The following is a 20,877-nucleotide window of genomic DNA, read 5'->3' as shown; positions in this document are numbered from 1 at the left end:
GCGATCCTTAATCCGATGAAACGCACAGTACAGTCTCGTTAGCAAACCAGGCGAGATTGTGTTTACTTGGGCGCTAAAACAATTGCTGCTTAAATCGCTTTCGCTTCGCTCGGGCGGCAAACTGCTTGAATGAAACATACATACTACGTACACACTATTGATAAACGACGCTTGACTGTCACTGCACACAAATAACGTGTTTTGATGGAATTGTTTTTAGAGCTTTCTGTCTAAGAAATCTTCATATTTTTTTATTTCACAAATAAAGTATTCAAAAGCTAAGCATTTAAGATTACGGTAAAGACGCAAAGAAAAAAATATTTTGACTTTCTTGAACGTACAACCAAAAGAAGATTTCCGAATCATTGCAAGCATGCAAAGCATAACTATGCTATATATTTAAAACACATTTCTTAAAAAAAGGAATAATATACTTTCTTTGTATTACTAGGCACAGAGAAAAGTTTTCCATAATATATCGATATATTCCAACTATAGAACCAATCGAATACTTGTTTGAAATAGAAATGTGAGAAAGCCTGCTTCGGAGCTAAACTTGTGCAGTCATGGTGTATCCCCGAGTCATCACATTTAATGTAATGTATATTCCTTGCGAACGACCTCCATGTTGCAAACTCACTGCACGCGCATGTTTCTTGTTCGCATACAACTGATAGCGGGGCCGGAATCAATGTTGATTAGCTCTTCTAGGTTTTCTGCTGAACATAACATAGAGCTTTCATACTACATGTCCAGCCCACTGTAGCTTCATTCTGAGCATGTGCATGCCTGTATTACCGACGTTAGATCGTGCCTCGGAATTCTCGCGGCCACGTCAGGGTTATGTTAACGGGTGCAATGTGTTAAGTAGGATATGAGATAGTTATTTATGCGAGAGGCCAGCGCTGCGTCATAGGTCGTCAACGGTGAGATAACATAGTCTTCACTAAAAAGATTGGAATGACAAGGAGATGCCATGGTCCGTTTGAAGTTTCAATTCAGCTGTAGAAGCTTATAGCTGAGTTCGGATTCAGGACGGAGCATGTCGTTTCTTTGTTTTTCTAATCTTTTTAGTTCTGACAGGTCTCCTATCTCATGCCTCCACGCGAGTCTAAGTCTATTGATGACATTTGGTCCTTAGACCGGCGATGACTGGGTGCTATCAGCCTTAACAATTCTTTGTATTTCTCTTCAATGGTCGTTATTATCGCTTGTATACGTGTATTTTACAAATCATCCGATACGCAAAATAGGAAATACATACCTTAATTTATAACATCTCGCGCTATCATAACTCTTTGTCTGTATAACCTGTTATCACTCGGTAGTTTTCATCCAAATAAATATACCGGTGAGAAGAAGTAGCGTATTCTGTCTAAATACTGTTACAATAGATAGTGATCCGGTCCATTATGCAAATAAGATTAGCTTTTCTAGGCAATACTTTTACGGTCGGCTGTATAGAGTTCAAATTGCTTTTGTTTAGAAAACATAGGATACTCTCGGTAGCCGGCTGCCCAGAGTTTGAAAAGAACCAAAAAGTAAACAAGATCTTTTCTTTTTCGAGTGATCGTGTACTCGAAGACTGACTAAACAACTAATTCTTTACAGGTCGCATCGCTTGCTTGGAGCGAATCCTAGACCTTATATCCTTCCAAACTACCAACTCCGCGACACCTATGGAAGAGTCTGATGAGTCGTCGTCCTTCCGTTAAGTAGGTGGAGCATCAACACTTCCCGTCTACCTTATCCCTTATCCTTCCCCGTGAACGATGGAGATGGGGGCGGCCGGCAATGATGGCTATCATGTGTTGAGGTTTTAATATGGGTCGGATTGGCATGAATTCCTACTAACCACTTCCTAAGCAACTCTTATTAGATAATCAGCAGTCATACATGATGTTGTATTGACATTACTCACATATTTGGAATGTAATTAAAGTAATAGTATTTAAAAATACTTCTTTTGTACCAAATGGGAGCCGCCCTCGCACTTAAGGGGTTACACCCTAGGTTACACCACTGTAAAATTTAAAAAAAAATATATGTTTGGACCCAAAATATGCTTTAAAATGGAAAGTGACCATAATACATGAATGTTCTAATTTTCAATACTGCTGTAACGCCTCTTATATGGTCGGTGTTAAGTCAGACCGGACTAAGTGACAAAATATTGATTTAGAGAAAAACGAGTTTAAAGTTTGAATCGCAGCATCCTTTACATTATGATTGGAAATTAATTTTTGTCGTAATTCTTGTTTATTGTTACATATTTCAAATCTGGCAAGAGTCGAATGTAGCTGACGAAATTCTGTATCCATTGCTATAATTATCTTATTTTTTGATGTTTTGCGACTTAGTCCGGTCTGACTTAACACCGACCATATATACCCTAGTGTAAGTGTACTTAAAACCTCAACCGAATTGTTCTCGAAACCACTTTTTTGAGTTGCCCGGTTTTTGTTCATTATGAAATTTATATTTTGTTTTTGTTCATTCTAAAATTTATATTCGAATCAAATATTTTGCGACTTCTAATCAAATGCAAAGTTTTTTTTTGAAACGGAAATAAATTTATTTTTTCAAATACCAGACAATGTTAGAACTATAGTTTTAAAATATTGACATTAGTAACAAAAATACTGGGCTAATGACCACCCGGTTAAAGCCCTCAATTTACAACTACAGAAAAAATACTGCATTTTGACTCTAAACTGTGCCAGAAAAATGGAATATTCGTATCAAATATGTTAAAACTTTGATTCAAATTCTATGCAGCAACATATTTGCTACAAACGTCAACAAGAAGTAAAGCGATACTTACAAAATATCAGAAGATCAAACTTTTTTTGACAAAATGATAATTATATAATATGTAATAAATATCGTTTAAAAGCCGAAAATCTCGAACCTGCGTTTTAAGGTTCAACTGAGAACGCCTTAATAAGCGGCCACCTTGGAAGGCGAAAAAAAAAACAGTTTTTTCTCCCACCGTTGGGTAAATCTTCATGAAAATGAATCAATGTATTCGGGGCATTGGTAGAGTATTCATTTTCATGAAGATTTTTCCAACGGTGTGAGAGAAAACTGCTTTTTTTCGTTTTTCAAGATAGCCGCTTTTCCAAGCTTTCTCAATTGAACCTTAACTATAACGAGATGCTACAGTATTTTGCACGGGCTTCTAATTCTGTTCACGATCTAAACGCAAAATTCAAAACAAAAATATAAAAATTATTTATTTTTTGTGGTTTGACATATATTTTTAAAATCTTGGCATAGATTACAATGACCGAAATTGGGAATCGGCGCAAAATGTGAGCACCACAGAATACAAGAAAAAATAATTATCAGAATATTAATATCAATCAATCATTTTTTAAAAACAAAAGATTTTAGGATTTTTGGATTAAATATATTTTTTTATCGTTTTTAAAAGAATAAAACATGCCTTGTTACAAAAAACATGATAGATTTAAATAAAATTTTAAATCTACGCAAAGTCCTACAAAAGTTTGCTAGTAGAAATAACAAATTTTATTTTGAGGCTGAAAACAAATATTTTTGAATCTAAAAGAACTGTAACCAGGCCCTAGTTCAAAAAATATGTTTTTAAATTCAAAGCGGATTATTTTGGAATTCAATATACATTTTTCTGCGTTGATATATCAAATCCATATCAACTTTTGAATCCAGCTTTTTATGTGCCATAATGGCGGTCTAAATTGTTCAGTTTGTAATACGTTTAATGTAAAGTGACCAGATGTCCCGGATTAAGCGGGACAGTCCCGGATTTCGAGGTCTTGACCCGCATGGTAAAACGTCCTGGAAAGCGTCCCGCATTTATCACAATGATGATTTTTGTTCCAAAATACCCATATTGTACATTCATACCCAACAAACATTTCGTGGTTTTATAAACGTTTTAACAGTTGCTTTATTCAGCTCTAGCTGAACATTGGAAGTATACGTGTAATCATATATCGTTTATTCCACCCTTAAACATCCGGGATTTGGAGAATTTATTCAGCTTGTCTGATTAAGACACATGAAAGAACAATTCTTCAGCACGTATGTATACAGCCTAAAGAAAACCACAGTTCAGCTTTATCAATAAACCTTTTCGTTACCGCTATTCAGCTGAGAGAATTATCATAGGAAAATTGTTAAAAAAGACATTTATTTCAAGTTACACACGCCATCAATCTCTTTGGAAGCCATATTCTTTTATTAGTGTTACGTTACAGTTAGAGAAAAATTGTATTACCTTGTTGGATATCATATCACGTACCTGGATCCGAACCAGCAACCTGTTGAATACTAAGCACTTACCTTACTGTCTGCACCAATCTTGCATACATCGAATGCTTAAGATTTCACCGATGTACCGACAAGTCTGGGCTGCTGAATAAAGTCTGTACAAAGGCTACAGTAGCCTTCTATAGATTTGAGTGAACCTAGTCGGCTTGGGTTCGAATCCCAACCTACGATAATTTTTTTATTTAATTTTTTTTAATTAATAATTTTTAGAACATTCGGGAATTTTAAATTAGATAATTTATTTATTTCAAAAATGTTGATTATAGTCGTTTTTGTTTCCAAGGTGAGGATTTATGGTTGTCACAAAACATTTAGATAAGTAAAAATGGGTGTTATACGAAAGTGGTGGTAACTGAATGATGGATTGAAGTCATTTATAATTCTAAGGTGGCAATCTCCTCAATTTATTTACCACTCCCTGCCAAATGATATTCTTTCCATTGTGATTTTTTTTGTAAGCGGAAGTCGCTGTTCGAATTCAATAGTTTATTTATTTATATCAACTAAGTTCGCCTGCGTGAATAATCATTTCGTTGTACCTTTGTTTGCAAGACGATGGATAGAAAAAAATCATGGTAACAATGCTGGTGTCAAAAATTTATAGCGACGTTGGAACAAAAAGTTTCTCTTGTGTTCAATATGAGAATATTCATGTTTCACAAGTAAACAGGCCGTTTCGAATTAAAAGGTAAATTTACATAAACGAGGGCGCGTATGATTTGGTAAGCTTGTACATTGAAAAACTGTAAATCGTGTATTTCCCGTGGTGAGAACTCAGTAGATATAAAAAAACTAAATAAACTTTCTTTATTTCTTTATTCATTTATTGATCTATTGCTCCTTAACTGTAATATATGCAAAACATCTCAATTGGAATATACCGAAATAATAAAAAAAAAATTCTTCACTTAATAGTAAAAAAATATTGTGTGTGTATTGGGACTCGAACCCAGGTCGGTTGCCATTCCTCATGATTTGCTAATCGCGCCAATTTTTGCAGTAGTTACAATTACCTTTGTTAAACACATAATTCAGCTAAAAGTCAAAGGTGGTACAACGGCAAATGTAAAGGTAGAAACAACCTTTTGAAGACATGTAGTGCAGCTTAATGATTAAAGGTAATACTATTGGTAACAGCATCGTTTATTCAACTCGCATTTCAGTCTAATTAAGATGGTTGAATAAAAGCTTTAATATTGTCGCTATTACATTTATTAGCAGTATAGTTCAGCCTAGTTGGAACTGGCGAATACTGGATTTTAAATAGGCTGAATAAACTGTTAATGTTTAAATAGTTCAGCGAAAGTTTTATTCAGCTTACATAACCTTTAATCTGCTTTAAATCAACACGTAGTCTTATAGTTCAGCTCCTAATGTTTGTTGGGTATTGTTCAAATAACTCATAAAACTTTCGAGTCGTGCTGCCAAATCTCCCAATTACGTTGGGAATGTGCAAAATGAGCCAATTTATCCTGATTGTCACAGTGCCCTTGTCGACTTCTGATATGACCCAGGTCATGAATCCTTACGAAAAGTTTCTCAATCTTACACAAGTTGTGCAAATATTTAGGAAATGTAAGGATCATGAGCGCGTCCCGCATTCGTCTTGAAAACATATGGTCACTTTAGTTTAATGGCCCTTTTTTGACAATAATCGTTTACGTTAACCGCCCAGTGAGATTAAGTCATCCTACGTTAGTCCAATGCGTTGGATGTTTATTCAATGAACGCCCGACATTTTCAACTGGGTGTTGCTGTCGAGCTATCGTAAACGATTATTGCCAAAAAGGGCAATTAAACGTATTACGAACTGAACAATTCAGACCGCCATTACGGCACGTAAAAAGCTGGATAGGGCTAATAAGCGGAGGTGGGTAAGAAAACCAACCGGTACGTACATTCACCGGTACGGTTGTCAAAATCTCAACACGTGTAAACGAGTGATGCACATCGTATTCGGTTTTGATTTCGTTCTCACGGTAAACGAAGTCAAAACCTCCACCGGGTCTCAGTTTCTAAAACCAAACCGAGTCACTCAGCACCGTTTACATGTGTGCACGAGTTTCTACTTGTGTTAATGTATTCTTAGCAGCAGTTTCGGTTCAGCTCTAGAAAACCAAACCTAGAGCATATAAATTGATGTTAATGTCGAAATGTTTAAATTGAAATTAATGAAAACAATGAAATCAGCGAAGTCAATGAAGTAAAAAAAAAACAATAAAATCCATTAAATTAATGAAATCAATAACTTCACATTCATTCAAAGAGGTCTGTTGTAATTATATCGCCAATAGTCGTATCAATGAAATCTACTCCATGTCTGGTTGTGCTGGTTAGGCGATTCTCGAATAATCTCGAGCACATAGTCACATTACGTATACATAGGGTGATGAGCCTATTTGCGCCATGTTTCTATTATTACCCTACCCATTTGAAGCCGTTGGTTAGAGCAGTGTCTGCCATCTTTGTTCAACGCATTGAGTCAAATGGTAGCGCAACAATAGGGGCACTCGATTCGAGTTTTCATTGTGTTCAAACACGAGAATTTTTCTGTTTTCAACGCATTTGTGTTTTTATATTGGTTCTTAACAACGAAGCAAAGCGGTTGATGTCAATTTTTACGCATTCCATTGATTGTAAGGCAAGAAATTACCGAATTAGTGAAGCACCTTGCTTAGTATGGTGAAAATAGGCTCATCACCCTATATCCTTATTATTACTGTAGGGCGCATCGAATTGATACATTTATCCTTGCACAGAGTCAATTGCGTGTATGTGTGTGGTAAGTAACTCAGACGCAAGTGGGGGAAACTCACTGTTAAACGATTAGGTCCTTATTTATTGAGTACTGGTAAAACATATTTCCGTTATTGTTGCTGTTACTGTACATCGTTTTGACACATTATGGAGGTCCTCTAGAAGATTTGGTCACGAACATTCGAGTTAAGAGAAAACTACCACTCAATTATTCAATTACTAAAAAAACTTAATTTATTGAGAACAGCAACCAACTAACGAATAGCAAGAATACTTTCATTTAATAGGCCGCCGCCGTTGGAAACTAAGTTTCTTTAAGGAATAAATATTTCCAGCGATACCAGTCGATGTGTGTATACAAATCCACTGCAGAACAATCAAATTTTTAAAAAAAATTGCGCAAACATTCGAATGAAAAAAAAATTATTCACATTGTAACCAATCACGAAATTGTCTGTCTCATTACAACAAAACATATAAAACGTCCTTCAATCATTAATGTGGATATTGGTCCATACTGTAACCATGCTAGTTGTTAAATCATCATGAATTATGGCCTATTTTTAATATAATTCCGCCATTTTGAATTTCTAATTAACGACGCAATTTAAGTTTCGTTTCCTTGGAATTATATTCCTATTTAAATATTCATGCTTTTAAATACTAAATCGTCGTGAAAACAACCCCATATTGGGATGCAAATTTACGACGAATAACAATTTTAAATCTCTAGACAACTTTTTGATATCAAAAATACTCAACAAACATTAGGAGCTGAACTATACGACCACGTGTTGATTTAAAGCAGATTAAAGGTTATGTAAGCTGAATAAAACTTTCGCTGAACTATTTAAACATTAACAGTTTATTCAGCCTATTTAAAATCCAGTATTCGCCAGTTCCAACTAGGCTGAACTATACTGCTAATAAATGTAATAGCGACAATATTAAAGCTTTTATTCAACCATCTTAATTAGACTGAATTGCGAGTTGAATAAACGATGCTGTTACCAATAGTATTACCTTTAATCATTAAGCTGCACTACATGTCTTCAAAAGGTTGTTTCTACCTTTACATTTGCCGTTGTACCACCTTTGACTTTTAGCTGAATTATGTGTTTAACAAAGGTAATTGTAACTACTGCAAAAATTGGCGCGATTAGCAAATCATAAGGAATGGCAACCGACCTGGGTTCGAGTCCCAATACACACACAATATTTTTTTTTACAATTAAGTGAAGGATTTTTTTTTATTATTTCGGTATATTCCAATTGAGATGTTTTGCATATATTACAGTTAAGGAGCAATAGATCAATAAATGAATAAAGAAATAAAGAAAGTTTATTTAGTTTTTTTATATCTACTGAGTTCTCACCACGGGAAATACACGATTTACAGTTTTTCAATGTACAAGCTTACCAAATCATACGCGCCCTCGTTTATGTAAATTTACCTTTTAATTCGAAACGGCCTGTTTACTTGTGAAACATGAATATTCCCATATTGAACACAAGAGAAACTTTTTGTTCCAACGTCGCTATAAATTTTTGACACCAGCATTGTTACCATGATTTTTTTCTATCCATCGTCTTGCAAACAAAGGTACAACGAAATGATTATTCACGCAGGCGAACTTAGTTGATATAAATAAATAAACTATTGAATTCGAACAGCGACTTCCGCTTACAAAAAAAAATCACAATGGAAAGAATATCATTTGGCAGGGAGTGGTAAATAAATTGAGGAGATTGCCACCTTAGAATTATAAATGACTTCAATCCATCATTCAGTTACCACCACTTTCGTATAACACCCATTTTTACTTATCTAAATGTTTTGTGACAACCATAAATCCTCACCTTGGAAACAAAAACGACTATAATCAACATTTTTGAAATAAATAAATTATCTAATTTAAAATTCCCGAATGTTCTAAAAATTATTAATTAAAAAAAAATTAAATAAAAAAATTATCGTAGGTTGGGATTCGAACCCAAGCCGACTAGGTTCACTCAAATCTATAGAAGGCTACTGTAGCCTTTGTACAGACTCTATTCAGCAGCCTAGACTTGTCGGTACATCGGTGAAATCTTAAGCATTCGATGTATGCAAGATTAGTGCAGACAGTAAGGTAAGTGCTTAGTATTCAACAGGTTGCTGGTTCGGATCCAGGTACGTGATATGATATCCAACAAGGTAATACAATTCTCTAACTGTAACGTAACACTAATAAAAGAATATGGCTTCCAAAGAGATTGATGGCGTGTGTAACTTGAAATAAATGTCTTTTTTAACAATTCTCCTATGATAATTCTCTCAGCTGAATAGCGGTAACGAAAAGGTTTATTGATAAAGCTGAACTGTGGTTTTCTTCAGGCTGTATACGTGCTGAAGAATTGTTCTTTCATGTGTCTTAATCAGACAAGCTGAATAAATTCTCCAAATCCCGGATGTTTAAGGGTGGAATAAACGATATATGATTACACGTATCAGTGGGGCGGATCCAGGGGGAGGGTCTTGGGGGTCCGGACCCCCCCCCCCGAAATTTTTTAACATCTTGAGCATTTTAAAAAAAGTTTCGTTTTTTAAATTCATTCTAAGTTCAAAATCTTTGCAAACCAGATTCGATTACCAAAACTGAGTTTAATTAAATGAGGTGTGGTATCTTAAGTTGAGAGAGTGAGTGAGATGTGATGAGATGAGTGAAAGAACCGGGGGCTTGGTCTCGGGGAGAAAGAGTAGGAATCGAGGATGGAGGGTACGCAAGATATCGCATTGGCGATCCTGCCATGATTAAAGGATCTAAATTCACAAGAATAGTTTCATTTGTTTCTACAAAGTGAACCAGGTAGTGAAGTGGTGAAGTAGCGAAATGAAGTAATTTTCAATAAAATAGAAAAAAACCGCTTCAAGAATGAGAGACTAAAAAAAAACTGTGAGGCCAAACAAAAAAAAAAGTTTGCTTGCGTTGAGTAGAGCTCATAACCAAGTCAATCAAAGAAGTGAGTAGAGTTTTAGCTCATTACCACAATCTAATTTTATGGTTGCGTCGGGTAATGCCCATGACCAACAACAAGAACATTGCGCTGAGTTAAGCTCATGGCCAATCGTATAAAAAAAGATGCATAAAAACTGAGTTTTGACTCATAGTCCTTATAAACGCAAAAAAAGGATAGAAAACTTCCAACACTGCAAAAGAAAGAGATTATTTTTCGTACACCCACTACTACGCAGTATACAAGAAAAAGAATGACAGTTCGAAAGCGTACATGTGGTAGTCCTTTGCGAGAGTTGGGTTGGGATGTCTGTTCTGATATTTCTATTGCATGCATATTACCTGCATTCTCATGAAAGATAACCAGTGCTAAAATGAGCAAAGTAGAGTAGCATAGATATAAAAACGGTTGTCGCATAGCAAGTGTTATGCAAAGCATTCCACTCACACTATTGAGGGCTGTCTCCAGTTATGACGATATTATATTAATATAGTGTACTGAGTATTTGTTACGATCACAGCTCAGACCGACGAGAAGAGATATTCAGTTATTCGTTGTTGAACCTATTAGTTGGACGCCATTTTGCAGACAGGATTTTTTTTGTGTTTATACGAACTGCCGACTGTTTTTCTTCGTGTACTATTTTAATATTCAGCGTATATTGTAATGAACGGATACTGGCAAGAAACTGATGTAAACGCAGAGGAGATTGAAGATGATATTGGTGGTGATGACGTCACAGAAAATTTCGTTGTTCCCTGGCCGAGAAAAATTTCAGCTGACTCGAATGCCGCCCCGGATTCGATGAAACAAATAGCCTGTAGCGATTTTGGCAGTAAAAGGACCAAATCAGAATGGTTATCAGGATCGTGGCCATTACGACAATTTGACGAATCATTGCCTACAAACAAGCGCAAAGCATGAAGTGGTAAAGCTATCAGGAGCTGGAAGAGCTACGATAAAGGATGTGACTACCGATAAGGTGTATGAACGTAACGTCAAGATGTTGAAGAAATATGTTGAACGGTGCGAAGATCTTACACAGACGGAAGTGGAGAAGTCTGAACCATTGCACGCTAAGGAAAAGGGGCAACAGGGAACACACAACTCACATGAAGTAGAAACTTCGTCTATACCGTACGAACAAAACGCTGATGTTGAGGAACCGAGCCGCAAGAGACGTAGTGTTAGGGACATAATGTGTCCGAAGCGATATCTAAATTTGTGCGAATAAATCGATGAATCTTTGAAATAAAATTGGTTTTCAATTCTGTGCAAAAGGGAGGATGTGGTATCTTAAGTTGAGAGAGTGAGTGAGATGTGATGAGATGAGTGAAAGAACCGGGGGCTTGGTCTCGGGGAGAAAGAGTAGGAATCGAGGATGGAGGGTACGCAAGATATCACATGAGGGTATTACATATTACGTATTATACAATGGACATTTTAAAGTCGAAATTTTGGACCCCCTCCGAAATTTTTTTCTGGATCCGCTCCTGACACGTATACTTCCAATGTTCAGCTAGAGCTGAATAAAGCAACTGTTAAAACGTTTATAAAACCACGAAATGTTTGTTGGGTACTATTGTTTCATGATTTTTTACCATTAAAACGTTATTGAATGCCAGTAGTATTGAATATAGCTCATCATATCATATTTTTAATGACGGCAGGCATCAATTTGCGATCTTTTAACATTTTTCTTATACTAAAAATTTCCATGTCGCATGATATCTTGAATATACCGTCATCTTAAATTTTGATTACCGAAAAGATACCTTATACCCAAAATAAATTTGTTTAGAATTCGTAATAAAAATACTAGCAGCACTAGCTTAGCCGATAAACATCAACCCGAATACACAACCGCAACACAACAGAAGTTTGGTTTCGTTATTCTCGTGTTTCCTTCCCATACTCGTGCACCGGTAAACGAAAATCAAAACCAAACCGCGGTGATGTGTAAACGAAACTCGGTTTGGTTTTCGTGTCTCGTTAAAACACAACCAGCGGTAAGACCGCACACAATGTAAAGGAAACACAAACACGTGTAGGAATTTGGTTTACCGTACCGGTACTCAACCGGTATTTTCCCACCTCTGCTAATAAGATTTGTAAACAAACTTTTGTTTTGATCATTTCTCTTAATTTGTATTTTTCATGAAATTCAACTCGGTGGCGGAATAATGAGCGAAATAAATTTGTTTACAAAAATCTCATTAGCCCTTTTGAAGAATTACTATTGAAATATTAAATTAAAATTCTTAAATATTAAAAATTCAAATTCTCCAACGAAGAAAGGCGTGGCCCTAGATTTTTTTTCACCTCAGATAAATCGCAACGACCTCGGCTGGGATTGAACCCAGAGCCAGGCTTGTTATTTGCTCACATAATGTGTCACAAAGAGCGAAATACACCGATGAAAAATAGAGCAGCACAAAAACACTGCGATGTGCAGAACGATCGCACAAAGAGAAACTTGAAAACGAAAAAGATAAAGATTTGTGCACCAAGAGCTGCGCAAGTTCGTCCAAAGAGTCCTTGAAAAGCCACTTTTTTGTGCCTCCGCTTACTGGCCAAATGGCAAGCAGGTAGGAAGGCGAATCAAACTACAATTCAGATAAAGTTTGATTGGAAGAACGTTTTAAAATGTTTTTTGTTGCCTTCTCAGCTTCCGTGCGCGTGGGACCAAGATTCACACTAAAGAGCCTCTTTATTTCTATTCTTTAAGGTGTGCAGCCATGGAGTGGAATACACGTATGGGAGCAAAACACATCGGAGTGAAGAGGTTTATTGTGAAAGAGAAGGGCGGTGGTTCGCATGAAAAGTGCAAAGAGCGTTTTTTATTCTTCTCCTTATTTGCTCTGAGGGGCATTACATCTCTGCCCAGAGCAACTGGGATGAGTGGCGGTCACGCTTACCACTCAAGCACTCTACTCTACATTGATGAAAATCCAAACGTTAATTCCATTTGCTTCAAACCACTTAAAACCCATATGAAGAAGAATGGCTAATGTTATCATGCGCACACTTAGCTTTTATGTGTCAACTTATAAACTATTAATTATAGTTGATCATCCTGTTGAGTTATTTATTTTAGTCAATTCACCAGACTTTCCACCGCATGTGTTGCCTTTGAAACTTTTTGTACCATCGATCCACCACGACTGTGCCTTGGTTGAAAAATTTCATTTAAGCGACCATTATAACTAGAAAATATAAAGAAGCAGATGTACTGCTACCAAGAATTCGAATGATGCCAACAGATTGCAAACGATTGTGAGTAGGAAACTGACCAAATCAAATAATTGTGCTCCAGATGGTCAAACCAAGAACATTGTCTAGCCGCGAAAAATACAACAAGTATCTTCTTTGTAATAAAAATATTTGTTATTTTTCATATATGTCGCATGTCTCGTGTACTAGTCGTTGATATGTTTGTAAAAGGTATTATTTATTGCTATTTAACCGTGATAATCAGGTCCGGTCCAACTGATGTTGGGTACGAAATAGTTGCTAAACAGCGTCTCCCTGCCAGGGATGCCACATTGAAATCTGTGTTTCGGCCAAAAAAAATCTTTTTACCATCTGTGATGACTAAAACAGGAAAAAAACTGCGATAAATTTCCAAAAAATCTGTAAAAAATCACAATATTTCCAAAAATCTGTGAAATTTTTATCAAAATGCCATCTATCATCTGCGAAAATGCAGAATGCAGAATTGTGAAAAAAATCTGTGACATTACAGAAAAATCTGTGAATATGGTAACCCTGCTCCCTGCTGTACCTAGCAAAATTTCTGTGCGTGATACCAAATACATATTTGTATTTGGTGATACCAACAAAAACATAGGAATCAAATTCTTTGTTATATTGTTATAAGGTTTAATTTGTCTTTGGTTTAACCGTAGATGCTTAAGGAAAAACATTGCCATTAAATAATTTATATCTACAATAGAACCTACATTTAGGAAAGTATCGTAGAATATATTCAAATTGATTTTTCTCCATTTGAGTACTTAGGCCTCAATGAAAAATCTGTATAGTTGTTTGCGAATGTGGCTGAGTACGTTCACACTTTCCAAAAATGAGTAGCTGGTTGCAATCTTTTGTGTTATTTTGATTGAGCGTGTACTGCGTTCGTGTAGAAGGGGCGTCAGCAAAGTAAATTTTCAGCTGTTGGATTACAAAATATTTAGATAAATTTGACCGGAATTGAGTGTGTTCAATGCAATTTTTGTACCGTACGATTGTGTCTTAACGAAAATAAAATGGAAAATCCATTTAAATCAATCGAAAAGTGCTTGATTGGCTAATTTAAAACGGGTTTTTGTTTCTTGGTAAGAAAAGCTGACGTATCGTACAGTGACAGATTTGGCCCCATTTTAGGATTTTGCATGGATTGTGAGCTAGTGGTAGTGAAACAGTCTGCACCCAACGATCAGCTGTGAGCTGTTGCAGTCGTAGCACACATTCATCCTGGCATTATTTGGAAAAATCTAAACAAAACGTAGCATTCCCTCTGATTTGCACTATACACCTTTCGAGGTCATTGTAAGGTGCTAAAATGGCTGATAAGAACCTTGCGAAGCGATTATCGGTCTCTTCATCGGCAAAGAACCGAATGAGTTTGCCATCTGGCAGTGGTGGGTTGGGCGGTGCTTCGGGAGCATCATCTTTGCCTTCAGGATCGAAGTTACCTATGCCGAAAACGCCCGCATCAATTGGAGTCCCATCGCCAGGATCACCATCTGAAGTGCCCCTAGTTCCTTACATAAAGTCTGCCGACAACGGAAAAGTTCTTCCTAAGTACACTGCGGGTAAGTCGCTGGTAGATAAAAGAACATTATCCTTTATATAAATTTGCAATTTATAGCATTGTCCAGTAATACAGAGGACTTGGTGCCTGCGGAGGATTTGGACATGGTACAGCTTGAACTGGAACTGCTTCTGTCTACGGTTGCTCTGCGTTATCGTGTGTTGAAAAGTGAAATCGAATCTATCGACAAGGCAGACGAACGTCGCGAACGGAAGGGTAAATTTATTGATAAGGCACCCTCATCGCCGGGTAAAAAGAAACGATTGGACGAAAAACAAAAACTACGCGAAAGTGCTGGGAAACTATTTGGTCATCATATGAGACTGTCGAAGATAAAGAACATGTCATCGTTGATTCCTCCGTCCCCAGCTCCATCGCAAAATACGGACGACAGTATGGATGCCGTTCCGTTTTTGCCAGCCAATCATCACATACAGCATATTATTTCCGATAATGCAAAGATGCTGCTCCCGAAAAATGATACTCCGAATAAGTTTTGGATGTCGGTGGAACCGTACTGTATGTCTATAACACATGAGGATTTAAAATTGTTAGACGATTTGCTCGAAGAATATTCGGGACCATTGATTCCCCCTATTCCTGAGCTGGGCCCCCACTATAGCACCCAATGGGCGGCAGATGATATAAAGGAAGAACAGGATAATTCTAAGAAAAGTAAAGGACTCACAAATGGCGATGTTGGCAAAAAGGAGAAAACAATGTTTGTAAATTGTGTATCTTTGCTCGAATTGCACCAGTAATTCCAATTTTCTTTTAGTGGCGAAGGAATCACTGGTCCGTTAACTCAACGCTTGGTGTCCGCTCTAATGGAGGAAAATCTTCTGCCCGATTGTAACAGCACTAGTAACGAAAATAGTAATAGTAGCTCAGACGTAGGTCACAGTAACTCTCGAAGTGCGGTTTCGTTGCTTAAAAACGGCATCAGCATCGAACGTCGGCTGCGCAAGGAACTGATTGAGCAGGGTATCTTGGATGATGATGATATGCCCAAAAGTCAGCAAGACGATGAAATACTTTCGGAAATCAATCGCGTTCGCACGGAAATTGCTGTTATCGCGGACTATAATTCGAATGAGATCCGGAAGTTGCAATCGATGGCCAAAGATGAAATGAAGAGAATCGAAGTTAAGAGGAAATTGGATCGTGTCGATCAAGAGGTAAATGTATAGTTGAGCAGCCATGCGTGGTACTGGGTGTAATGTAACTTTTTTTTAGATTATGGAATGCTATAAGAAGATTACGGCTGCTAGACTGAAACGTCGTCCCCTGACCAAGCAGGAGCGAGACGAAGCATATCGTCTTACGGAAGAGCAAAAGCGTTTGTCAGATCAGCTTGAACTTATGCCAGTACATGGACCTTTTGTAAGCAATTAAATTTGCAGCATTTATCTCGAAGCATATGATGAACAACTAGACGACCTACAATTTTCTTAAGAGGCATTTTAAAACATCTGCCGATAAGTACAGATTTTAATGTTTATTCCAATCATGGAACAATTCTAATTGTGAACAAATTTCCATTCACTGTTAATTCTACTAATACTAATAAATTCTACGAAACTCGATACGATTGCTTCTCCGACTTCTACATGGTGTTCCACAACTACTATGTCATTTGAATGCAGGAGCAACTAGTTAGTGAATTCTGTATAACAGTGTATTATAGCCGTAAAAGATCACCCTGAGTTTTCATATCGAAGGCACTAATTATGATGTTCATCACTACGCTAATCACAGTGAAGATAATCAAAATATTGTTAACGATATCGGTTTTCCTGTGTTGCTCAACTTTGTTCACATCGAGTACGATGGCCAAAATTATTATCATCACCGCTTGAAACACCTGTGTAATATAAAACAATGGAATCGTTACATTCATGGTTTTGTGTCATTTTTCAAACACTCACTTGCAACGAAATGGAGAGTAACACCAATGTCATCAGCAGATAGTAGAATTCATGCGCCTCGCCAACCGTCAGAAGGTACTTCAGTTGAGATGCGTTCGCTGTCAGTACTGCCAAATCCAACATTCCTTGAGCGAAGGATTTCCGTGATGCATAACTGTTCAAATCAAGCCTGGTGATTGATTGTACCTGAAATTGTATTCGGTTAGCTCGTTAAACTGATATAAGAATACGTCACTAACAATATCGCCGATGTTGAGATCCACTTGTGTTGAATTTTTTCGATTAGATGAATCGTCGCTTTCTACCACGACGTTTGGTTCTGTGGTGTGCGCATTTTCTGTTAGATTTGTCCTAGACTCTGAGATCATTGTGAATTTATGTTGTTACTTTGTAATTGCTACTGCCTGTTCCAGGATAAACCTGTACGTTTCAGTCGCAAGTATAGAATGAAATATACCTCCCCTGGTCTCCGTCAGATATTTTTCAATTTTCGATTGATAAGGAACCAATCTCTTATCGTGCAAAACGAGCGATACAATGCTTGTACTGTCCATAATAGAAGTTTGGCTCTTTGTTTTAGAAGGTTTCATATCCAGGTGGGACAGATTTATGATAATAGACAGTTTTGGTGTCAGCTTAGGTAGTTCATTCGATGCGTTTTACAGATTAGGTATACAATAAAAATTAACAGTGCTTTGGTACATGTCTGCGCTGAATTATTCTTTCGAGATGAGTTAAATGACCCGATTCAGTGTTCGAAGTCTGGTTATGATTATTTCATAAATCCACTTTTATACTGAAATTTCTCTAAAATATTCGAGGTAGTAAGTAATACGTGCAGCATATGCGCAAATGTGCATTTTTTTATTTTGCAGGCGAGAATGTATTCGAAATTATTGCTCATCATGTAGAATTCAGTATTTTTTCTCGAGAATTGTCCTTCTTGTGCTATAGAGCTAGATTCTCGGAAGGATCCCAGTCAGAATCATTCACTACAGTTGCAGACGAGACAGACAAGTACGTAAGTAATACATGCAGTATACGCGCAAATGTGTGTGTGTTAACCATCCTATCTCCCACTCGTTGGTAGTGATTTTCAGAAAAAAGATGTTTGCATGTAATTAAACATATTCATGCAAATAACTTAGTTCATGGATTTAGGTAGGTGTTAGTTCAATTGACTTTCCGATGACCCATTTCGTGTATAGCGCCAGACATGTTCCGAAGTCATCGTTCTATCAATCAACCCCGCCTTAATGTAATGTTTGTATCGATCGGATTTTAACGTTACATTAAAACTTTCGATTCCTTACAGTAAGAAAGAAATCGACGCGTATTTAGTGTATTGCATTGATTCGTTTATATAAATTTACACATGTATAATAGAAACAGCTTTTCAGTTTTCTACCTGCTTTCATATTTCCAATTTATGTCTCATTCATTCTCTCTCATATAAATATTTCCACTCATATAAATATTTCTTCCATTTCCTTAATCCACCTATCAGTGAGAAGAGACATTTCTTACACATATCACTGTTGTATTATCCATTAGTTTGCCGATCACACGCTAAGTTTACAAGCAACTAGATGTGAGATGCGCACGAATAACGCTTCGAATAAACTGAATAAATAAAGAAAAATAAAACAAAATAAATTTTAAAATAAAAAAAAGTTATTCATAAAATTGATAGAATGCATAACATAAATCAAATTAATAAAATAAATAAATTAACTCAAATTAAAATTAGACAATATTAAAAAAAATTAAATTGTTTCAAGATAACAAGCTATCACACAATAACAAAAAGGACTGGCTAAACCGAATTGATAAAATAAAGAAACTGAATAAAATATGTGAACTGGGAAAATAGTTTTAATAAAATGATTAAAATAAATAATATGAATAAAACCATAAAAAATTGGAATAATTAAATAAATAATATTAATAATATGGATTAAATTAACTCTTTCATACCTAATTATTTTCTAGCACATAGGGTTCCAAAACCATTTTTCTTTAAAGTGTTAGAGTAAAGAAACACGAAACACCTGTTTTGATCAAGATAGATGCTTCTCTAGCAGTGTTAGAAGCTGCTGAATTTTTACATACCAATCGTTAATACACATCTCCTGCAAAGTTTTCAATAGTTCGTTTGGGCAGAAAAGGTAGCCGAAAGCACTCCAAATTAATAAGATTTATCAGTTTTCAAAAATATTTGAAGAAAACGAAAATATATCAAAATTTATTTTTTTTACCGATAACTGAAAATGTCTCTGGCAGCACTGTTCCAGTGAATTCCAATCAGAGCAATTGCAATAACTTCAGTTATACGGAACTTTCTTGTAACTATTAGCGCTCAAATAAACGGTGATTGTCACAATTATTAGTTTTACTTTTTTGTGAAGATATCTTGTCCAACCAAAAATGTTATATTGCCCATGAACGCACATTTGTCCCGTTTTCTATGGGATTTCCAATCTTTATAGGACTGATTTGCGAGCATGGGCAGTAGAGCTATTTGAAAATGTTGTTGTTCGTAAATAACAGGATAAACAGAGAGTTAATAAAATCAATAAAATGAATGGAATGAATAAAATAAACAAAATAAAATAGAAATGTTTTCTGTCTATACTTTCTATCATTTTTCCATTTTGTTTGTTTTAAGCAGTTAACAGTTAACTTATTAAAATGAAAAAAATCAGCGATATTAAAAAGTAATAGAATTAATAGAAGAAATTATATTGTGTCTAATAAATGTTCTAGATGAAATGAATAAAGTGAATGACTGAACACAATTAGATTATTAAAACGAATAAAAGTGTGAACCGAAAAAATATCAGAAAATAAATATTAGAAAAAAGTGCATAAAATAAGTTAAATGAATAATTCGAATAAGATGCATGAGATAATAAACTGATCGGAATGCATACAATGAATTAAATGAATACAATAGAAAAAAATAGGTCAAATAAACAAAATAAATAAAAACAATGCTAAATGAAAAAAATCTTTAAAATGAAATGATCATATATTTATTACTAGTCAAATATTTAAAATGCAAAGAATAAACAAATCGAATATAATTTATGAAATGAATGAACTGGAAAAATGAGCATAACATTTAAAGCAAAATTTATTTAAATGAAGTAAATGAATAAAACGAATTTCACGAATTCCAAAACCATTGTTTCAGAATATTCCGAAATGTTTGAGAAAATCCCATTGCAAAGAGCACATTTTCGTTCTTCTTTTCTTGACGGAATTTTTAGGCTTTTCTGGTGTTTCTACTTTATTGATGGTCCTTAATTAGTCATCAGAAAATCTAGAAATCAGGAATTTGTTTTGGAATTAAAAGATATCTTTTTGGTTACAGACATCTGAAAAATGATATTCTATAGAATGGAAATTTCAGGTCCAGTATTTTAACGCGTAATTAGAAATAGTAAACTAAGAAAAGGCCACCTGTAAATAGTATTCATTCGCATTGAAATATCTGTCAAGTGTCCAGTCTATGTTGGCAATTATATTATTGTCGATTGCATAAAACCCGTACATTCAGTCGATTACAATGCAGTCTTTTTCCACTCATCCTTATTAATTGCGAATTGTTTCGTTCGGGATTCTCGTTCTGAAGATAGGGTAATTTGGGGATGCCGCACATTTCTAAATATCGATCCTGCATCAAAGTAAATCATTCAATAATTCATCAGATTTCCATGAACATTTTACAAAAAAAGGTCATTGCGGGAGAGATGTCGCATGTGCTGGTGAGACGCCGCATCATGGTCACAAATTGAAAAATGGTGGACAAAAGTATTTTTTGGCACTCATTGATGTTTTTGAGATTAAGTGTCTTCAGCTGAGTTTAATGAAGTTTGATTACACCTATAAATCGGCTAGCACCTTCACTTTTCTTCAGGGGGTACTACCATTTCCAGAAACATTTTTTTATTCAATATTTTAAACATATTTTTCTTTCGCAACCTTGTGTAACGGTTAAGTTGGAGTAACTTAATCGAGGGCACTATTTATCGATATGTTTGTACGAGCGATATACAT

The 20,877-nt window shown here is 35.7% G+C and overlaps 2 protein-coding genes across 2 annotated transcripts; one reads left to right on the top strand and one right to left on the bottom strand.

Moving 5' to 3' along the window:
• Positions 1–14,203: 14,203 nt before the first annotated feature.
• On the top strand, positions 14,204–19,198 carry LOC131688683 (transcriptional adapter 3). The gene is made up of 4 exons (XM_058973132.1): positions 14,204–14,888; positions 14,945–15,608; positions 15,666–16,065; positions 16,124–19,198. The coding sequence occupies exons 1-4, from the start codon at positions 14,636–14,638 to the stop codon at positions 16,280–16,282; spliced, it is 1,476 nt and encodes a 491-aa protein (XP_058829115.1). The 5' UTR covers positions 14,204–14,635; the 3' UTR covers positions 16,283–19,198.
• LOC131687159 (ninjurin-2-like) lies at positions 16,569–17,183 on the bottom strand. The gene is made up of 3 exons (XM_058971213.1): positions 17,055–17,183; positions 16,816–17,001; positions 16,569–16,751 (listed from the first exon to the last, which is right to left on the bottom strand). Exons 1-3 carry the CDS (start codon positions 17,181–17,183, stop codon positions 16,569–16,571), a joined length of 498 nt encoding a protein of 165 aa, XP_058827196.1.
• Positions 19,199–20,877: the final 1,679 nt, after the last annotated feature.

Source organism: Topomyia yanbarensis, chromosome 3 (assembly GCF_030247195.1).
Source record: "Topomyia yanbarensis strain Yona2022 chromosome 3, ASM3024719v1, whole genome shotgun sequence".
NCBI lineage: Eukaryota > Metazoa > Arthropoda > Insecta > Diptera > Culicidae > Topomyia > Topomyia yanbarensis.
The sequence above is the reverse complement of the archived record's forward strand: the minus strand, read 5'-3'. Positions and strand labels throughout refer to the sequence as shown.